We start from the raw sequence: 21871 nt of genomic DNA on the forward strand, positions 1-21871 counted from the left end.
AGCCTATGTCTCTCTAGTTCATTTTATTCTCTCTGAGTCCACACAGTTTGCATAGTGCCCAACTCAATACTGCAGCAGTTGCCATTCATCCTGTCCATAGATTTCTATACTGGATGGGTAGAGATGAAATCTTGTTGGCAGAGCTGGGCTCTTCCCCTGAGCCCTACATAGTAATTTGAATCTGAGGGCTTCCAACAGGAACAGTTTGGCTTTTAAATCAGTTATTAGAAGCTAGGCACTCGAGTTCCAGCGTGCAGTGTTAGCTTTAATTATCTGGGTAGTTATGGCTGTATATTATGAAAGTCAGGCAATTAGATATGTTCCTTGAAGCTATAGAGAAATTGCCGGCTATCAAGTGGAGGGGTACCGAGGCAAATCTGATCCCTGTTAATTGCATGAAACGTTCAGCAAGAAAAAAATAAAGTTGTGTATATCACACTGCAGAATGTTTTGAAAACCAAAATGATTAAATGCATAAATTCTTCTGAGCATGATTGGGTTTTGGTCCTACTCTGATGAGAAAAAGGTGTTCTTTTTAAAACCACTACCTTCTCCCATGTCTTGAGCTGCTCTAGTGAGGCAGTGGGAAGTTGGTGAACTTAAAGATAGACCCTCTCTCCTGAAGTTTCTCCATCTCTCCAACTATCATAGAGGAAACCAGATAGGCACTTAACCATCATCTTTACTCCTGTGAACTTAAAATCAGAGTCAGTAGCCCTGGGATATAATACTAATTCAGCATTTAAATTGCACTGTGACCTTGGGTAAATCATTTTTCCTCTTTGAGTCTCATTTTCCTCTCCTATAAAAGAAGGGTATTAGAAGTTCCTAAAGTTAGTGATACCATCCTCTGGGGTTGGAGCGTGTGTTCTGGAACCATCTAGGGGAGGTAGTAGTAGCTTCCGGTGCATTTAAGGGACATTGAATAAAAATAAGTGGGTGGTACAAGCATAAGGAAAGAAGAGAAGAAAATTTTGGAAAACTGTACATGTTTCATCTGTTGTGTAACAGAGTTAAAGTAGTAGCGATTACATTATTTTTCAAATTAACAGAAAAATGCAGTCAGTGGTCAAGTCTACCCACAGGTCTTAACAAGCAAGTGTTGGCAGATGAGTCTAATCCTAAGATAAGATTTTACAGAGATAGAGTACAGTAGGATAATTGCTTCCCTATTCCTCGAAGCTAAGTCCCTCCTAAAGATTACTGTAACTTTTTGGTCACCACTGAAAAATTGCTTTCTATTCATTGCTCCCCCACTTTTATATTTGTAGAATTATTTGTGAGTGTATGCTCAAATTGCAAGACTTTGCATTTATTCAGATTAATATTCTTATTGATTCAGTCAGTTCTCATCTCTTTGCAGTAATCATTATTATTGGCCTTTGCCTCCTGGATGTTCTTTCCTCTCTAGATTTTTGGGATTCCAACCAAGTCTCCTTTGATCCTTGTCGCACATGGTAACTAAGAGTACTTCCCCAAACACTTCTGGACTCTCTTCCCTTTTCTCATTAGTCTTTTACCTGATGATCTCATCAGCTCCTGTGGTTTCAGTTATCAGGTCTTTTCAAATGACTTCCTGACCTATGTATCTAGTTCTGTTTTTTCCAAGGGATAGTTTCACATCATCAGTGGTGCACTCAGACTAGAGTCAGGAAGACCAAGTTCAAATCTGGCCTCAGACACTTAATAGCTATGTGGTCCTGGGCAGATCACTTAAGCTCTGTCTGCCTCAGTTTTTTTCAGCTATAAAATGGGGATAATATCATCTGCTTCCAGAGTTGTCATGTATATCAAATGAGATATTATTTGTAAAGCACTTGGCACAATATCTGGCTTGTAGTAGGCGCTTAGTAAATACTCATAGGATATTTTGAACTAGATGTCCTGCCTGGGCCAGAGACCATGCTCTGGAAGGTATCTTATTTCATTTCTAGGAGTCCTGGGCCCTACTGTCCTGCTTTTGAATACCTTATGAGGACCATGATATCAAGCCAGGCTAGCTTCAGTTAACCATCTCCTCCCATGCTGCTCTCTCCCTCACCCTTTCCTCTTTAGAATTCTGGAACCGTAGTCAAATCAGTACTGGCATTGCACTAGAAATCCCTTCAGTCTGTTCTGTTATGGTTTCGCTTATCATCCCTGTAACTTCCAAACCAAAATACCCCCTCTCTGTCTACCACTCCCCTTTATCTTTCCCATTGGAATACAAGCTGCTGATGGATAAGGACAGCTTTTACTTTTGTATTTGTCTCTAACCCTCAGCACAGTGCTTGGTGAGCAGTAAATACTTACTAAATGCTCATTTATTCACTAATTCATTCTGCACATATCTCAGACTCAGTGTATCCAAAACATGAACTTCTTCCCCACTCTAACAATTCTAACTTCTCTGTTATTGTCAACGTTGCTATCCTGATCACCTAGATTCCCATTGTGAGGTATCATTGTGCCTCTTTTCCTTATTTATTCTCATGTATCCTTTGCCTCGTCTTATCATTTTTACCTCCACAGCATCTCTCTCCACTCACACTACCACCACCAGCCTTTATTACCTCTTAAAATCCTCCTAATTGATCTCCCTGCCTTAAGCCTACACTCCAGTAAGGACATCCTTCACACAGTTTTCAAAATGATTCTCCTAACCCATAGGTTACCCATATCATCTTCTACTTAGTGAATGCCTTTGACTCCCTATTACCTCGAGGATCAAATATAAACTCCTCTATTTGTGATTTGCACCTCCTCACAACCTGTCCCCTTCCTGTCTTTCCAGTCTTTTTTCATGTTACTTCCCTCCTTGCTTCCTGTGATTCAGGCATAGGACTATATATTTAGAGCTGTGAGGGACCTTAGAGACCATCAAGTCCAACTCTCTCAATTTGACAGATAAGGAGGTACAGAAAGACATACAGGCATAACGTGTTAAGGTAGGATTTGAACTCTGATCTTCCTAATTCCAAGACCAGCTTTTTATCCACTTTGCTACCTAGCTGCCTAAGCTGTCCCACTTATCATTCCTTACAGATAGTGCTTGATCTTCTGTCTCTGTGCCTCTGTGATGGCTGGCTCCTGTGCTTAGTATGCTTTCCTTCCAGGAATTCCTGGTTTTCTTAAAACCTCAGCTCAAAAGCCACCTAGTCCTTTCTCAGTTCCCGCAACTATAATAGTTCCTTGACTTTTGAAGTTACTTGTGTATGTGTATGTGTGTGTGTATGCATGCATGCATATATATATATTTCTATCCCCAGTACATGTTACCTGGGACATTATAAACATTTAATAAGTACTGACTGATTGAAATGAACTATCAGATGGGACTCCTCTGTGCATTTTCCTTTGGAATCTCTCACTCCCTTTTTTTTTTTATTTGACTTTGGCCTGGCCTGTCTGCTTTTTTTCTCCAGCAACAAGCTTACATGCCTTACGGACTTCTCCATCCAACAAGGTGATTAAGACCCGTTACAGGATAGTGAAGAAGAATTTTCCATCTCCATTCAGTCTTCCACCTTTCAATGCTCCCAGTTCCTCATGGAGAGCCAGGCGGCTTGCAGCATCCAGGTAAGAGAGCTGAGCACCAGACTAATATTTTGTTCACTCATTTTTCTTCAGAATCACAGCAAGGTGCTATCCTGGTCATCTCTAGGGAAGGGGCAGAACCGGGCCTCAGGTGCCAAAAATGCTTTGACTGAGCAGACCATATGGGGAACTTTTTAAACTCTATAGTTCATTAACTGGAGAATGGCTTAATTTTTCTGTTTGTTAGCACTTTCTACACCAAATATACTTTTAAAAAAAGGCTTTCATTAGTAATTCTCTTAGCAGGCTAGTGGGTTGGGAGTGCTGGCAGTGCAGTCAAGAGGGGCAGTTCCTTGTAGCTATTCAAGGATAGGAGGGGAGGAAAATACTCTATGGAATAGCTCTTCATGAAATCATAAGAAATTGAGTTTCTCTTTGGCATTTCTATCTTTCCTCCTTCCTTCCTCTCTCCTTGCCTATTCAGTCTTTCCAAAGATCACATTACAGAGAAGAATTAGAGAAACTTGGGCATAGCCATCAGTTCTTGAAGTCCATGTGTCCATCTCCCTGGTCAATTTATTGATATTTAAAGGAGATAAAAATTAGGCTTCTCTTCTCCATCTGTCCCTCTACCCCCCTGCCATCTTTCTAGCAATTTCAGAGGTTCATACATTGAGTATTCTTTAATTCTTCACTCTGGTACTATTTGAAAATACTTAAAAGACAGAACAAATCCCTCCAATTGATACTAAAAGAAAGTGAGGTAATCTGAATTTGCATCTGTCTGACTAAGCCTCAGCAGCTGAGGGTTAGAGGAAAAGAACAGAAGGCCCTTTTGTCATAACTCACTTTCCAAAACCCTGCTTTTATGCCCCTATGCATGCCTTCCGTGTGTGTGTGTGTGTGTGTGTGTGTGTGTGTATGCGTGTGTGTGCATGTGTGTATGCATGTGCACACACACGTGAGAGAGAGAGAGGCCAGAAGAGTTTATATTGGGAGGCAGATTAGTCGCATTAGCACTCAAGGGTCTTGTCTAGATCCTGGGGAGAACTCTGACCTTTGATTTTTGTTGGAGAATTCATTGAGACAACTTCTTCGTGATCTGCAGATCTTCTTTTTCTGTGTCACACAGGGCAGAATATAGCATTCCCTGGAGATGCTGTTTCCACGCCTGCAATTTTTATAATAGCTTTTGCTCTGGACCATAGAGGCTAGACCTCTGGGTTGCTTTGAAGGTCAGCTGTGTGAGAACTCTCCTCTTATTAATGGAAAATAGTAGGGGAAGAAGTGATAATCCCTGATTGTAGAATTGGGTTCTACCACCATTGCTATATGGGGAAGGAATAGGAGACATGGCCAAAGCAAATTCGTTTTCCTTCTCAATTTTTCTTTTAGCTTGAGTCAGATGTACATGCAATATATTTATCACCATAGACTTCCCCTTGTCCTTTGGTTGATAACTCATGCCCAACCTAGAAAGAGGCTTTTTCTAATAATCCTGGTCACATCTGTGTCCTGGGTACCATCCAGTAACCTGGGTAATGTCTGCTTTGGGCCAGCCATTGCTAAGCTTGGGCCTGGAGTGCCACCCTTGTGGTAATTGGGTTGATTATAATTTGAGACTAATTTAAGGAGACCAGGAGAATAGTTTTGCCCAAACCCCAAGTCTCTCTAAAACAAGGGTTTTTAGAAACTATTTTTGTATTGTGGACCATTTCTCATAATAATGGTCTTAAATGCATAGATTAAAATATGTTTAAAAGGAAAAAAGGAAACCAGTTCTATTGAAACATAGTTATCAAAATATTTTAGGGAAAAAAGAGACATGGACCCCATGTTCAGAACGCTTGATTTAAAGAATCCTTTAGATATCTATTCAACTTCTTTCCCTAAAGATCTGAGTATAGTCACCTGAGCCTGTGAAGACAGAATGTCCGTCTTAGGTTTCCAAATTGTCACAGGCAGGTGATTCTAGTGCTGTAGGTAGAAAAGGCAGCTTCTCTTTCCCTGATCATTGCTCATCCTGCCATCAGTAGTATTTATGCTGAGGTTTAATAGTCCTGGAACCATGACCAACCGTCAGCAGAGCTCCTGGGTGGGAGAGCCCAGAGGGGATACTTTGGGTTTGACTAGCGGTAGGAGGGTGTGGGTAGAAAGCATCCCAAATTGCTAGCCTGATGCTAGTAAAGGATAGTCTACAAGTGATGAGTCTCGAAGGAGGCCCTATGTTCCCAGGGCTAATCCCTTTGCTGTGGGATTGCATTAAACTTCACCCTGCTGCTGACTTTTCTGGAGGCAATAGCTAGAAGTATATTTTAAATTAATTTTACTGCACTTTTTGTAATATTTTTGTTTTAAATAGATTTATAAGCAACTTGGGGGCTATTTCTACAAATTTATGAAGATAATTTTCACTCTCTCGATAAGGTTAAATTTACACCTGCTATTTCCATATTAATTCACATTGCTAAGTGGATCTAATTTTCTTCCGTTCTTCTATCTAGTGAGCATGGCCTTTCCTAATGCAATTTCCCCCTCACTAAATCACTGTGATCGGGAGTCATGATCGAGTTAAATTAACTTAAATTAATTTACTTAATAAGAGCTCCAGATCATTGTGAATGAGGTTAAGATTTATTGATTCTTACTCTCATTCCTCCCCCTTATCTCGGGTGGTGTTTCAGGGCCCCATGACAGTCCCTTGCTTGCCTACATAGCCTCTCTCCTATAATATTTTCCATAGGGCCCTAGGGCAGCCCCAGTAATCTTTTCTTTGGGTGTCATGCTATGTTTACACATGAACAAGGTGGGCCTGTTAGTACCTGAAGCTGATAGTTTCCCATAGGGTAATCTTGATGTGTGGTCCTGAGGATCAAGGTAGCCTCTCGTGCTTTTCCTTCCTTCTTGTACTTCTTCCCTTTTTACTTTCCCTGTCTTCTCTTTGGAGAAGGTTGGGAATTGGGACAGCAAAGTTGGAATCAAAGATGATTAACTGGGCTTGATTGCACTCCTTTCTGTGTTTTTCTTTGTTGTAGGTATGGCAGCCAGTCATCATATCATTTCATTGATAGGCTGTCATAACAAGGTGGAGAGAAATATCCATATACTTCCATATACTTGTGGTCATACAGAGATTTATTGCTCTGACCCAGAGAAGAGGGCCAAGCTTTTCCCTATGCTGGTCATCTAGCCCCTGGATGTGGACACCCTTTGTCCACTCTTGGTAGCTGTTGTGCTTTTCCTTCTTCACATCCTCTTCCCCACAACTTGATCCTGCTATAGAGGCCAAGTTCCTTGACTTCGATCCCTTGTAGGACACTCTTTTCTTCCCCAATCGCTTAATTGTTTTTAGCTTCAGCCTAGTTTCTCAGTCTGGTTTCAAGGTGAAAATCATTCTGGTAGCCCTTGTGATTAGGACAGGGTTCTTCCAGGAAGACAAATTTCCTTTAAGAGAAACAAGTTTAGAAAGTACTGTGTCTTATGGGAACAGCATTGAACACAAACTCCTTTATCCCGTGAGTTACCTATTTCTTGAAATAACATTAGCACCCCATCTTTTAGTCCTGTATGTTGAGTGGTCCTTTTACAGTATACTTTAGAGAACAGACAAAGTCAGCAATTTGACCATAAATACTTTTACCTTCTATTTAGGAGAGTTACATCTGAGGGAAAGAACAAGCTTGAACGTGTGTGTTATACACTCAGACTTACACATAATTCCTAGCTAATGTTTCCAATAGAAATCTAGTAGGTAACATGTATATTTTTTAAAAAATAAATTTATATTGATGCTTTTGTATTTTTTATATTTCCATAGTATCCCTCCCACTTCCCCTCTCAGAGAGCCATCCTATATAGCAAGTGGTATTTTTAAAGACTCAAAAGGACAAAAAATAAGAAGATAGTAAGTATAACTGATAAAATATATCCCCAAAGTGTGAAAATATATGCAGTGTGAATACATTTGTGGACCTCTCACCTCAGCAAAGGGATAGAGTGAGATTGTCTTTTCAGAGTCTTCTTTTGAGCATGCTTTAATTTTAATGTGTCTGAGTCTGTGGAACTAAGTTGTGTAGAATCATAGAACGTCAGAGTTGGAAGGGTCTCAGGGCACCGTCTAGTCCAGCCTGTACTTGAATAGGTATCTTCTCTGTAGCATCCCTGACAAGTAGCCATCCAGGCTTCACTTCAAAGTTTCCAGTGATAGAAAGTTTTCTTGTATGAGTAAAAAACAAAAAATCCCAAATCCCTGTTTTACCTGTGTCTTTTAAAGTAATCACTTTTGCTTTCTAATATCTGTCCCCTAACTGTCCATTGTTAAAGACAATAAAAAGTATAGTTGAGCAAAATTATATTAAAAAATCAGCACATTGGCCATGTTTGGTGGTACACCTTATTCCACATCTCTGCCAACAGGAGGGGAGATATGTCTGTCTCACTGTCAGGTGTCTGAAGTCATGATATTTTTTCATTGCATTGATTAGAATTCTGATATATTTCAGTATTGTTTCATTTACCTTCTGGTGCTAACTTTGGCTCTGTTATTGTGCTCCATGTATTAGTTCATACAAGTCTTCCCAAGGTTCTCTGAATTCTTCATGATGAGCCACTTCAAATCCAGTTGATTAACTATGAAATTAAAAAAACAACAACGCTAGCATTATTAATTTTCTCTAAACATATTGCTTTCTAGAAGTGATTTGAATGCAGTTTTGATCTCCGTTTGTGAATATTAGACTCTGATTTCCAACTGGGTACTTTGTGGCACATTCAACCCTATGACTTCAGGAGCTGGACTTTTTTGGTTGGTCCCTCATATGGACAGAGAATCCAGGTGAAAGGTCAGTATGGCCCTTAGTTGAGTTCTGTCTTATTAGGACGTTAAGAGGCAGTGTGGTGTTATAGAATGAACATTAGAGTGGGAACCAGGAAAACTGGGTCCTCTTCTTAACTTTGTTTCTAAAAGGCAGTGTGACCTTGGTCAATTCACTTTCCCTTACAGAGCCTAAATTTACTCTTCTGAAAAGTTAAGAGTTGAAGGACAGAAAGTTTACTAAGTGGTCTCTAAGTGTCATTCAGTGTTTTCTTCAACAGTTGCAGTTGTCTAAGTCTCAAAATATGAGTAGCAGTGTCACATGTGATACATCTCTGTACCTCTTTAAATAGGCTTGATAGTGGAAAAAAGGAAACTTGAATTGCTGGCCAGGCTAGATCACAAAATACTTGAAAAGGAATATAGTTATATTACTTTCAAATATATACCAGAATTCAAGCATTTCAACAAAATGCCAGCTAGTAGAAGATCTTAAAGACCTGCTTTAATTAAAATAAGAAGCCCCATTTGTTACGATCACACTGAAAGTAGCACCAAGCTTGATTTACGTATTCCCTCCTGAGACTGTTTGGTAACTCTCCAAAACAGCAACACCTTCCTTCTAGGGAAAGATTGAGAAGGAAAGTAGAAGGATTTTCTTCTATTTTCTTTAGTTCTTAGTTCTAGCCTTTAGCCGGAGCCTTATATCCTCTTTCTTTAAAAACTCATATAGGATCGCAGAATGTCCAGAGTAGGAAGCAGCTCCCCTGGGCTATCTAATCCAGACTGTATCTGAGTAAAACTCTTCCTTCTGCTTTTAGACACCCATGGAGTGGGAAGATGGGAGTGGGGTGGGGGGGACTGTTCTAAATACTTCATAAATATTATCTTATACCTCACAGGGTAGATGATGTTATTATCTTCATTTTACAGTCAAGGAAACTGAGGCAAACAGGTTAAATGACTTCCCCAGGATCACCCAGGTAGCTAGTTAGTTGCTGAGATTGGATTTGAACTCAAGTCTTCCCTACTCCAGGTTTATGCTCTATCTGCTGCACTACCTAGCTGTTAGTAGAAATTCATTATCTATCTGTCTCCTGAGACAGCCCGTTCTGCTTTGAGGCACCTTTACTTGTTAGTAAATTTTTCCTTATTTTAAGCCTAAACTACCTCTTTGTAGCTTCTATCCATTGCTGTTCTCCCCTCTGGGATCAAGCAGAAAAAGTCTAATCTCTTCCCTTGTGACAATCCTTAAGATACTTGAAGATTGTTATTATGTCTATTATGTGATGGCAAAATAAAGAAAAATGTATCTGAAACATTTAAAAAAATACATGGAAAGAAATTCAGAAAAGGATAGATAAGCAGGCCATGATACATACTATCTCATGTTAAATTTAACATATATTTATGTACATAACAGAGGTTCACAGTTTCATGTGTAGTTCTCTTTTGTGTTGTTCTTTTTATACTGAGATGTTCATATTGATTACATTCATAATCCAGAAATATGGCTAAGTTGGGGCCAGGCTGTAGTAGTTTGTGTATCATATGTTTTAATAGTTGCAGTGGAATAGCTCAGTGACAACAGTGTGCTGAGCTTGGAGTCCAAAAGACCTGAGTTAAAATTTGGCCTCAGATATTAACTGTATGACCCTGTACAATTTATTTAATTTTTCTTTGCTTCAGTTTCCTCATCTGTAAAAGGGGGATAACAATAGCACCTACCTCACAAGGTTGTTGTGAAGATCAGTGAGATTATATTTGTAAAGTACCTAGCGTAGTGCCTGGCGCATAAATATTAATTCTTATTGTTATCGTTATTCATCTTCTATAACCTTAATAATATTCTGAATTTTATTGTTACTTATGTGCATATATTAATTTTTCCATTATACTGTGTGGGCTTCTTTAGGGCAGAAACTAGGTTCTTTTTCATCTGTGTATTGCTAACCCTGAACACTATACCTTGCTCATAGTGAGCAAATAAGAAATGTTTATTTAGTTAAATTAATCATTTGTTAAATTGGATAAATCACATAAAGAGCTTTTGGCCATAAAGTTTATATGTAAATTATTATTATCTAGAATGAGTTGTGTTCCACAAGCAGTTTAATAGTGTGTTTTATCTTTCCACAGCTCTTTCAACATTTTATCTTTTTTCATGTTTGCCAATTTTCTGGATGTGAGGTGAAATGTCAGCATTGTTTTATGTGTGTATGTGTATTTGGAGCACTTTTATATGGTTGTTGATAGTTTACATTTTTTTCTACTGAAAGCTATTCATATCCTCTGACTTCTAATTTTTTTAGGAAGGAATATTGGTCTTATATGTTTGTTTCAAATCTATATAGATCTTGACTCACAAAACTTTGTCAAAGACGTTTATGAATTTTTTCTCCCAGTCATTAATTTCTCTTATACTTTCATTTAGTTCATGTAAAAAGGTCTTTAATTTCATATAATTAAAGTCATCCGGGTTTTTTTGTGATTTCTTTTATCCTTGGTGTGGTTTTGAGCTTTCTTTGTAATCTTAAAAGTATCACCTCTCTTCTTTTTAAAAAATCATGTGACCTTTATGTTAAGGCTGCTTTTTATACATTTAGACCTTTTTTGGTGATATATGGTATATGATGTTGGTGCAAACCTAATTTCTGCCAAACTTTTTCCGGTTTTCCATGCAGTTCTTGTCGGTTGAGCAATCCTTTTGCAGATGCCTTATTTATCCAATTAAAACAATCATAAATCTTCCCACCACTTTTTCTTTACAGTAGAAGCCCCCTCAAGCATAGTGGGCATAGGACTTGTCCTTTTCATTAATTAGAACAGCCAGGTTGGGGAATTAAAAAAGCAGGAGAGGATTTCTTCAGGCATAGTCCTGCATGGAAACCCTAAGATCAAGGACTGGATTGTTCTTACATATATTCCCCCTCCTCCCAGCCAAAACAAGGAGAGGGACATCTTTCATCTTCTCTCTGTCAGATTGTCTTTGGTTGGTTCATTCTCTATTAGGGTCTCTTAAGATGTCAGAGCCTTGCATTCAGGTCTGCAGTGATGGTTAGATTTTGTATGCCTTTTGGGAAGAGTTTTTCAAACTACCAGAACAGGAGTAAGAAAAACATATTGTTACATCCATAGCATGTGAATATCCATGTCAGGCACCCTTTTTAATTGTATGTAATGTAAATTGTATTGATCTCTTTCCTTGAGAACACAAAACCTTGTCCTGTGAGTTGCTAAGTTATAATGAGCTGAGGGGAAGAAAGGAAACTTTGGAGAGAGAAAAATCTAAAAAAGTCATTAATACCATTGATAATCTCGAATTTGGTTGAAAAGTGAGGGAAAGAATATATGTGTAGGGGTGTGTTTGTATGTACGTTCACACACATGCACACAAATACCCACATACACACGCTTGTGCTATTCTCCTTTCTCATGTTGCTGGTTCCTGTCTCTTGACATACTCATAGATCATCATCCTTTTTAAAGATACTTTTTCCTCATCTCTGTGTGTTGAAATTCTCTTCTTTTAAGGTTCAGCTTAAATGTCACTTCTTCCATGAGGCCTTTTCTGATTCCCGGTACCACCCAGACCTCCACCACGCACAAGCACACACACCATTCGTTCATATACAACACATGTAAGCTCAGAGTGAACCCTACGTTCTCAGTTTTCTCCTAAAGCATTTTGGATCTCCTCTGCGATATTCTTTGTTGTCTCATACTTAGTTGTCTGTGTACTTACACTCCTCCCCCTCAGACTGTTAACTCTTTTAGTTTGTGTCGTTTTCATCTTTATATTGCTAGTACCTTACACAGGGTTTGCATTAGTTGTTTAATAAATATTTGTTGTTATTAGCCTTCCTAAACAGACTGGACAAGTACAGAACAGCTGTAGCTCCTTTTTGGTGCTGGGGAAACCTGGCATCTATTGAGTCATGCTGTGGAAAGATTGCCATCACTGACATTAGCTAAGGGAACCACGTAGTTAATGGAATACTAACCTTTGATCAGAACTGGAAGTCACTGAGCCCTATTAGGCCAGTCACAAAGAAGACACTCTGGCTTCTCTCTTCTTTTTTTTTTTTTTTTTTTTTGCAGTTTTGAAGTTACTTTACTTGGTTTCAGTGGTACAGTGTTCAGTCTAATTAAGACTATTTCCATCTGTTCTTCAGCTTTTTTTTTAAATTTAATTTTATTATTATTATTATTTAATGTTTTACAATCACTGCCATAAAATTAAGATTTTATCCCCCCCACACCTACCCCCACTACCCCCCTCCCTCCCCACGCCAGCATACAATTCTGTATAGGTTCAACATATACTTTCCTATTGAGTACATTTTCATTGTAGTCATGCTATGTAGTCGAACTAAAATAAATGGAAGAAATCATATAACAAATCAAGACATGATACTCAAAAACACACACACACACACACAAACATGATCTGCTACATTCTGCGAATGACTTCCATATTTCTTTCTCTGAGTGTGGAAGGCGTTTTGCCTTAGAAAACCACCATTGGGATTTTTTTTTTTAAATAAGTTCTTGCGTTATTATGAAATTCCAAGTCTACCAGAAAAAACTCTTGCACACTGTGGTCGTTGCTGTGCACAAAGTTCTGGTTCTCCTCCTTTCACTCAGCATCAGATCATATAAGTCCTTCCAGGCTTCTCTGAAGTCTTCTTGTTCATTATTTCTTATGGCACAGTAGTACTCCATTACATTCATATACCATAATTTATTCAGCCATTCCCCAATTGATGGGCATCCCCTTGACTTCCAGTTTTTGGCAACTACAAAGAGTGCTGCTATAAGTATTTTTGTACATGTGGGACCCTTTCCCATTTTTATGATCTCTTGGGGATACAGTCCTAGAAGTGGTATTTCTCGGTCAAAGTGTATGCACATTTTTGTAGCCCTTTGGGCATAGTTCTAAATTGCTCTCCAGAATGTCTGGATGAGCTCACAGCTCCACCAACAATGAATTAGTGTTCCAACTCTCCCACATCCTCTCCAGCATTTATCATTTTCTTGTTCTGTCATGTTTGCCAATCTTATAGGTGTGATGTGGTACCTTAGAGTTGTTTTGATTTGCATCTCTCTAATCAAAAGTGATTTAGAGCATTTTTTCATATGATTATAGATATCTTTAATTTCTTCCTCCAAAAATTGCCTGTTCATATCCTTTGACCATATATCAACTGGGGAATGACTTGTATTGTTGTACATTTGACTCCATTTTCTATGTATTCTAGAAATGAGGCCTTTATCCCCGAGATTAGCTGTAAAAATTCTTTCCCAATTTACTACATCCCTCTGAATTTTGGTTGCATTGAGTTTGGTTGTGCAAAAACTTCTCAGTTTAATGTAATCAAATTTATCCATCTTGCATTTCATAATGCTTTCTATCTCTTCTTTAGTAAAAAATTCTTCCCTTCTCCATAAATCTGATAAATACACTATTCCTTGCTTCTCCAGTTTATTTCATGGTATCAATCTTTATACCTCAATCATGTACCCATTTGGACTTTATTCTTGTGTAAGGTGTCAGGCATTGGTCTATGCCTAGTTTCCGCTACACTGTTATCCAGTTTTCCCAGCAATTTTTGTCAAGCAGTGAGTTCTTATCCCAGAAGCTAGGGTCCTTGGGTTTATCAAACAGGATGTTGCTATGCTTCTCTCTTCTTAAAAGAGAAAATTGAAGAAATTATTAGGACAAATACCAGAGCAGCTTACTTTAACAGAGGGGGGAAAAGCCATCCACAATTCCAAAGAAACCCCCTGAATATCTCAGAGTTACTTAGAGCATTGCTTAAGCCTGCTCTCTTAAGACTTGGCAAAGCTTCTAGGCCTTTGTTAATATGGAGTGCATTAGGGGCTAGTTTGTACCCTGTCTTCCCAAGAGAACTTGAGTGTTCAGTTTATGATGCTTTAGATTCTTTGAATATATTTTGACCTAATTCCAATACAAGCTCATTTTCAGCCTAAATGTATGTTTTGGGATAATGTGTTGCAAACAGAAGGTGACATTAAATCCACAGCTTATGTGGATAGTGTTCAGATTTGAAGTGATAAGGACACTTAAATCCCGTTACTAATGTTTGTCTGGACAGTATATGAATAGAGAGAAATGATGCTGCATCTGCAGCAAAGACAATGACTCCAGAAATATCAGTGAGAAGGATCAGCTGGAAGTGAATCAATTAGAGCACATTATTTTCTATTTACCAGTCAACACAGTTCCATATTTAGTCAAACAAATGGCGTGGTAAAGCCAGCTGAGAGGTAGCATCTTGTTTCCCGTGGCAGCTTGTCAGCAAATGTCTCTAAGAGATAGACTGGCTTCATTTGTGTGACTTGCCATGGACTCTAAGCCTATGTTCTTGTCTGGATAAAACCATCAGATTTTGCTAGGGGCTTCATCAGAAGAATATTTGTTTTGCCTCAACAGGAGGAAGAGACAGGAAAGGAAGATATCTCTCAATTGCCCCTTCTCTTCTTTTTTTTTTCTTCCCTTTCTCCTAGAGGAGGCAGCCTTGTTTGTGTTTTTTAGAAACAGGAGCATCACACTGTGTTGTATTACTCACTTGTCACATTAGAGAGGAACTTGAGTACTGAAAAACTAATGTTAAGGTAGGACCATATCAAGCACAATGAATTCCTAAGCCTGAGAGACAGGCTGTAAAATAGACCTGAATGGTTAGAATCTGAAGGTCCTGCAGAAGAGATTTACCAAGGCCATTCTGGATTTCAAGGGAGGAGGATGAGGGGGTTTGTGTTGAGATCACTGCAGAATCAGTTGTCCTGCTGTAGAACAGCTTCAGCTGAGTTGTGTCCCACAGTATTTATTAATATTTTTTTGCACTAATATTGGCACTTCAGCTTGGCAAAATGTTTTATGAGACTGGCATTTTTAAATTTCCTCTTCCTTCTTGCAGCCCAAAGAGGTATAATTGGTGAGGTTCAAAGATACTTTTGTGCAGTATACAACCAGTAGGCTGGGTCCCAAGTGAGTATTTCATATAATATTGAATCTTTTCGTTGGAAGCAACCTCAAGGGTCATTTAACCCAAGCACACCTAAATAAGAATGTCCTCTATAATATATCCGTGGTCAAGATATCATCTAGACTTCACTTGAATGCCTTCTCTGATGGGAAAGTCATCAGTGCTTCTCATCCGTGCTATGAAGGGGATAGGTTACCTTCATAGGCAACCTATTCCATTTTGGGAAAGCTCTGGTTGTAAAGTAGTATTTTGTTATATTGTATCAAATTTATGTCCCAACAACTTCTACTTATTAGTCCTAATTTTCTCCTTCAAGGGGAAAAAAGACAAACCTGTCAGTAACAATTTATTAAAAATATACTGTGTGCCAGGCACTGTGCTACACATTGGGATACAAAAAGAGGGAAAAGCTAGTCTCTGCCCTCAAAGAACTCACAATCTAAGGGGGGAGACAGACAAGCAAAAATATATACAATCAGTCTATATACAGGATAAATGGGAAGTAATTGAAAGAGAGAAAGCACTAGAATGAAGAGGGGTTGGGAAAGACTTTCTGTAGAAGATGAAATTTTAGTTGAAACTTGAAGGAAGAGAGGGAAGCCATGAGGTGGAGGTGAAGGAGAGCATGTTAGGGATGGTGGACAATCCAAGATACCAAGAGCTGAGATGGAGTTTCATGCATGAGGAACAGCAAAAAGGCCAGTATCACTGGATTGAAGAGGGCGTGTTGGGAAGTAAAGTATTAAAAGACTGCAAGGGCTCAGTTATTTTCTAGAATAAGATGGTAGATTAGAGGCAACCCAACTGAACTCTTTGAAAATTCCCTTCCAAACAACTTTAAGATAATGCCTCAAATTAAATTTTGGAGTGGCAGAGCCAAAAAAAAAAAAAAGTTCAGGTTAAGACTTTTTCCTGCCTAAGAGAACTTAGGAGGTTGGCAGGAGATGTTTGTGACCCGGGGGTGGAAACCTGTCCAGAGCCTAAACTTACAATGGCAGCAACAGTATCTTTGGGAGCTCTCAGCTCAAAAATAGTGCTGAGGTTGGACAATTGGACAGAAAGAGATTGCAGGGTCGCCTTTGCTGATGCTGATTGGCAATTCTGTGGCCCATATGCAGTTCTGGGTCACAGTTCCAGGGCAGAGAGGAGCGCAGGGGTCGGTAATGAGGGACCAGGGGCCCCAGGCACAGTTTCAAGGCATAGAAGAGGGCTAGCCCTTGTGGCTTTAGAGGACCAGGATCTCTTCCTGGGTAAAGACCAGAGTACAGACCAGGAGAGCAATGATGACATCTCTCCCCAGATCACACCACCTCTGAAGCACCAAAAACTTGCAGACCCCCCACAACCATCTGTGAAAACAGCAGCATGAAAAAACCTGAATGTTAGGACAGTACCTCCCCACCCTAGATGAACAAAGCCCAATTAATATAAAATTCAAAGTCAAGTAATAGACTGTGTAACAGTTGAAATAAGGTAAGCTGAAGCTGCAAGCATGATCAGTTTATTGGTAAAGCATGAATCTACCAGTAAGTAGGATCTCAGCTTCCTCAGTAAATTGAGACTAAATAAGGGGGATAATTTTCTTTTACATGTTTTGGGGAGTGTAAAACAAAGAACAGGACCAGGGTAGTTAGTAACATCATGGCATAACTGAGGCAACGGGGGAAATATGATTGAGTATAGAGCTGAAGTGTAAGGAACTACATGATTGGTTGGAAGTTTAGCAATGGGATGCTAACAACAACACCAACACCCTCCTTTCTTCCCTGTGACTAAGAAATGTTCATTATTCGAGTCTACCCGCAAAATTAATGATAATAGCTCAGACTTTTTTGGACAGCAAACCAGACATCCTTGAAGGTTAACTTGGTGGTGTAAAGATATTAGGCCTGACTCTTTTGTGTTCGCATGTATCCCCCAAGTTCACCTAATTCCTTAAGGCAAGAATGAATCAGTGAAATTAACCTGTTATCAACTGACCAGCTGAATCTCTGAACTAAGTTGAGAGACACGGAGGTATAGTTTAAGCAACTATGGGACCAAAGCCAATGAATTGTAAATAGGAACAATAAGAAAATGATACAATTCAATGTTGATCATTTCAGGAGGGAAAATGAACAAACAACAAAAAAAGAATTTGACTACTAAAAAACTACTGTAGTGCAGGACACTAAAGACCAAGACGTAAACTCAAAAGTAGACAATAATGTGAAAACAACTACAAAGCTCAAAGAAAAGTGCTAATTAGATCCCAAGCTCAACAAGAATTCCAGAAGAGTTAAAGATAAAGATAGGAGTGGTAGAGGAAAAATTGGAGAAAGAAATAAGAGTGATGCAAGAAAATTATGTGAAGAGAATTTACAACTTGGTGAAAGAGGCATGAAAAATACTGAAGGAAAAAACACTTTAAAAAACAGAATTAACCATATGGTAAAAGAGGCAGAAAAATTCACTAAAGAAAAGAACTCAAAAAAAGCAGACTTGGCCAAATGGAAAGAGAGGTATGAAGTTTTACTGAAGAAAATAATTCCTTAAAAATTACAATTGGGCAAGTGGAAGCTAATGACTCCATGAGACATTAAAAAACAATAAAACAAAGTCAGAAGAATGGAAAAAATAGAAGAAAATGTAAAATATTTCCTTGGAAAAACAACAGACCTGAACAATAGATCAAAAATAGATAATTTAAGAATTATTGGACTATCTGAAAGCCTTGATCAAAGAAAGAGGCTGGACATCATATTTCAAGAAATTTTCTAAGCAAACTGCCTTGGTATCTTAGATCCAGAGGGTCAAATCAAAAATGAATGAATCTATTCATCATTTCCTGAAAGAGATCCCAAAATGAAAACTTCGAGGAATGTTACAGAGCTCTAACATCAAAAAGAAAATTCTTCAAGCAGACAGAAAGAATTCATATATTTAATGGCCTCTGTATCTTAGAGGAGTGAAAGATTTGGAATATGATACTCCGGAAGCCAAAGGAACTAGGATTATAACCAAGAATAGCCTACACAGCATAAGTGAGTAAATGGTTCAAGTGAAAAAATGAATATTTAGTGAAATAAAGGACTTTCAAGCATTTCTGATGAATAAACAAGTGCATACCCACAGTTCATGTGTGTGAATGGAATAAGGTTCCAGCAAAGGAGAGGAATGGTCTGATAAGGAGGAAGGGAACAGGAGAGAGTGGTGTCCTGAAAACCTAGAGAAAAAGAAATGTTAAGGAGAAGGGAGCGATCAGTAATAGGCTGGAGACAGGTCAAGAAAAATGAGAAATGGGAGAAGGCCATTGGATTTGGCAGTTAGGAGACCATTACTAACTTTGGAGAGGGCAGTTTTGGGAAAGTCATGAAGTCAGAAGGCAGGATTATGGGGATTAAGAAGAGAGTGAGAGAAGAGGAAGTGTTACAGACACTGTTACAGACAGCCTTCTCAAGGCGTTTAGCCACAAAAGGTAGCAGTGATAGTCATTAGGGAATAGAACAGTCAAGTAGGGGTTTTCTTGAGGATGGGGGGGATAAGAGCATTTTTGTAGGCAGTAGAAAAGAAGCCAGAGACAGATTGAAGATATGTGAGAAAGTGAGGATGATAGAAGGGAATCTGTTGGATGAGGAGACAGGATAGAATGGGATTATTTATGCATATGTTTGCCTTGGCAAGGAGTAGGGCCAACCTCTTTGTGGGAGACAAAGATGAAGGAGGAAATAGTGACAGAAGATGTTAGAGTGTTATCACATGAAGAAGATAAGAGGATTTCTCAGCAAATAGACTCATTTTTTAAATTTATTTTTTATTTTTGCTAAATATAAGTAAAGGTTCTCAACCAAGAGAGTGGAAGTTGAAGGAGGAACTATGAAAGGTTTGAGGAGGGGTGAAAAAATTTGGAAGAGACACTATATAAAGAGTGAGATAGTAGGTTGATAAGGTTAAGGTGAGTAAAGAAGGTTTGCTTAGTGGCAATGAAGGTGAGATTGTGTCAGTAAATTTGAAGTAGACCTAGTCAGAATAGTTGCTTGATATTCTCCACCTTTGTTCAGCAGCACATGTGTAGGAGCAAAAGCATTGGATGTTGGGAGCTATGTAAGGTTGAGGCTTGGCCAGCTGCTCTTGATGATAAGTTAAAGATGCCAAGTTTGCAAGAGAAGATGATAGTATAAAGTTGAACTGGATCACCAGGGATTAAAGATGGGGGAAAGAGGAGGGTATGGCTAGTGCAGAGAGATATAGCCTGGGAACAAATGGAAGGTTTGAGAGATTGGAGGTCATAGAATGGATAAAGAATAGAATTTGGTATGAGAAGGCAAAAAAAAGCAGAAAATCAATATATGGTGGTCAGATTCGAGGGTTTCAGAGTTCTCCAGTATAGAAGTAGTGCATTTTTTGGTGTTAGTAACATCAAGAGTATGACTGTCTTTGTGTGTGGCTAAGGTGGCATGCAAGATTAATCATGGGAAGTATGTAGGTTGAGGAACTAAAAGATTAAGAGTGTTTGAGGCAGTGTTAGTTTGTATATTAATGTCCCTAAAGTGTGAGGACAGGTGTTGAGGAGGAGAGAATGTGAGCCAGGTGCTGAACTCATTGAGAAAGGACAAGGAGTGTCATGGAAGTCTCTATATAACAGCTACCATGATTCTGATTGGGTGGAAGATGTAGACTTATATAGACCTTAGAGGAGAGACGGGTCATTAAAGGTCCATGTTTTTCTCCTGTAAGATTATGCTCAGTTTTGCTGGTAAGTTATTCTTGGCTATAAATCTATGTCCTTTGCCTTCTGGAATTCATATTTATTCTAAGCTCTCTACCCGTTTATAGTAATGGCAGTGAAATCATGTGTAATCCCAACTGTAGCTCCTAGGTATTTGAATTATTGAATTATTTCTTTTTTGCTGTTTGCAGTAGTGTGTGTGTGTGTGTGTGTGTGTGTGTGTGTGTGTGTTTGCATTTTTGATCTAGAAGAATGGATTTTGGATACCATGTTCCTGGGAATTTTCATTTTTGAATTTGTTTTAGGAAGTTACTTGTCAATTCTTTCTGACCCTAAGACATCTGAGCAGTTTTCTTTTGAGATTTCTTGAAATATGATGTCTGGGGTTTATTTTTTTTTTTTTGTCATCGTGTTCAGATAGTTTAATAATTCTTAGTTCTTTTAGATATAAATTTAACAATTGAAATTTGAAATTTCTTCTGTTTTTTAGGTCAGTTGTTTTTGCTATGAGGTGCCTTAAATTTTCTTCTTCCTTTTTTTCTTTAGTCTTTTGACTTTGTTTTAATATAGTTGTCTCATTGGCTTCTATTTGGTCCATTTTATTTTCAGGAAGTTTGATGTTTGTTTGTCCCTCTTTGTTACCTTTCCAGTTCTCTCTTTCACAGCTCTCATTTCTTTTCCAACTTTTCCTTCTCGTTTTCTCATTGTTTAAAAAAAAAACACCACCACATTTTTGTCTCTTTTCTTTTCTCCCAACAATTGTTTCATCTCTTGCTGGAATTTTGGTTGATTTTTTTGCCCAGGCTGTGGGCAAAGCTCTCTTTTTTGCCCAAGTTGTCTTCTTCTCCCTCCCCCCTTGACCCAGACTTTGTTTGTAAATGTTTTAGTGTCCCTCTCTTCTGGGTTTGTGTTTTGAGTACCCCTATCACTATAATAGTTTTTTATAATAGGATTTTTTTTTTTTAAAGTTTGCTTATTCCAGTTTATTTCTTGATTTAGGACTTGCTGTTCACAGTTTTGAAGGGAATATCTGGGCTCATCCTGGTGCTACTTTCTTTGAATATTGAGTGTTGTGTTATTCCGTGATCTCAAGGAAGATCTCAAACTGAAGCTGGGACCTGTGAGCATTCAGTATTTCCATAGTGGTTTGACCCAGGAAAGAGTCTCATTACTATTCCCTGGTCTAAACTTAAGTTTCTGGCCTGGTTTTGAGCCTCAGAAGTAATGAACTGCTGCTGGATTCAACCAAGCCCAGCCAGTTGGAAAGCTCTGCTGCTTCAGAATGATAAAATTATAAACTTCTCTTTACTTTGGAATTCCTGGCCTGGTTATTTATTTGCAGACTTGGCTAGTGCCTGGAAATGAGAACATGTTCTGTTTCTGGGGGTCCAAACTACATTGCTGCTTCTTATTTCTGAACTTGCTCCTCTCTGGGTAGTTATACTGCCTAGGGCCAGCAATCATTCTCATTCGGAATGGATTTTTCTGGGTACAGGTGCACTCTTCAAACTGGCCTGGATCTATGACTCAGAATTAGGTAGCAGTTGCTAAAGCTGCCCATTGGTCCCAGTTTCCATCTTAGTTCCCTAGTGTAGGTCTGGGATCTCCTATTTCCCCAGTGCACAGACTCTTCCAGTATACTGGAGTATTCCACATTATCCCATGCTCCTGGCCAGACCCCATCCCTAGTGTCCAAAGTCTTCTCTGTCTCACTATTCCCATCCTGAGCTAGAAAAATGACTGTTACTTTTTCTTGGATTTCTCCATCAGGATTTGGTCTCTTGTGTTTTCTAAAATTTTTAGGGGAGTTTTTTTTTGAGG

General features: G+C 38.7%; 1 protein-coding gene across 4 annotated transcripts in view; it reads left to right on the forward strand.

Annotated features, from left to right (window-relative positions):
* The window catches only part of ZC3H3 (zinc finger CCCH-type containing 3), a 519902-nt gene that overhangs the window by 233515 nt on the left and 264516 nt on the right, over positions 1-21871 (forward strand). For all 4 annotated transcript variants that reach the window (XM_072602834.1, XM_072602837.1, XM_072602835.1 and 1 more), the window contains exon 4: positions 3405-3558. In XM_072602834.1, the coding sequence (XP_072458935.1) occupies positions 3405-3558 (154 nt within the window). The remainder of the gene's footprint in view (positions 1-3404; positions 3559-21871) is intronic.

Source organism: Notamacropus eugenii, chromosome 4 (assembly GCF_028372415.1).
Source record: "Notamacropus eugenii isolate mMacEug1 chromosome 4, mMacEug1.pri_v2, whole genome shotgun sequence".
Taxonomy (NCBI): Eukaryota; Metazoa; Chordata; class Mammalia; order Diprotodontia; family Macropodidae; genus Notamacropus; species Notamacropus eugenii.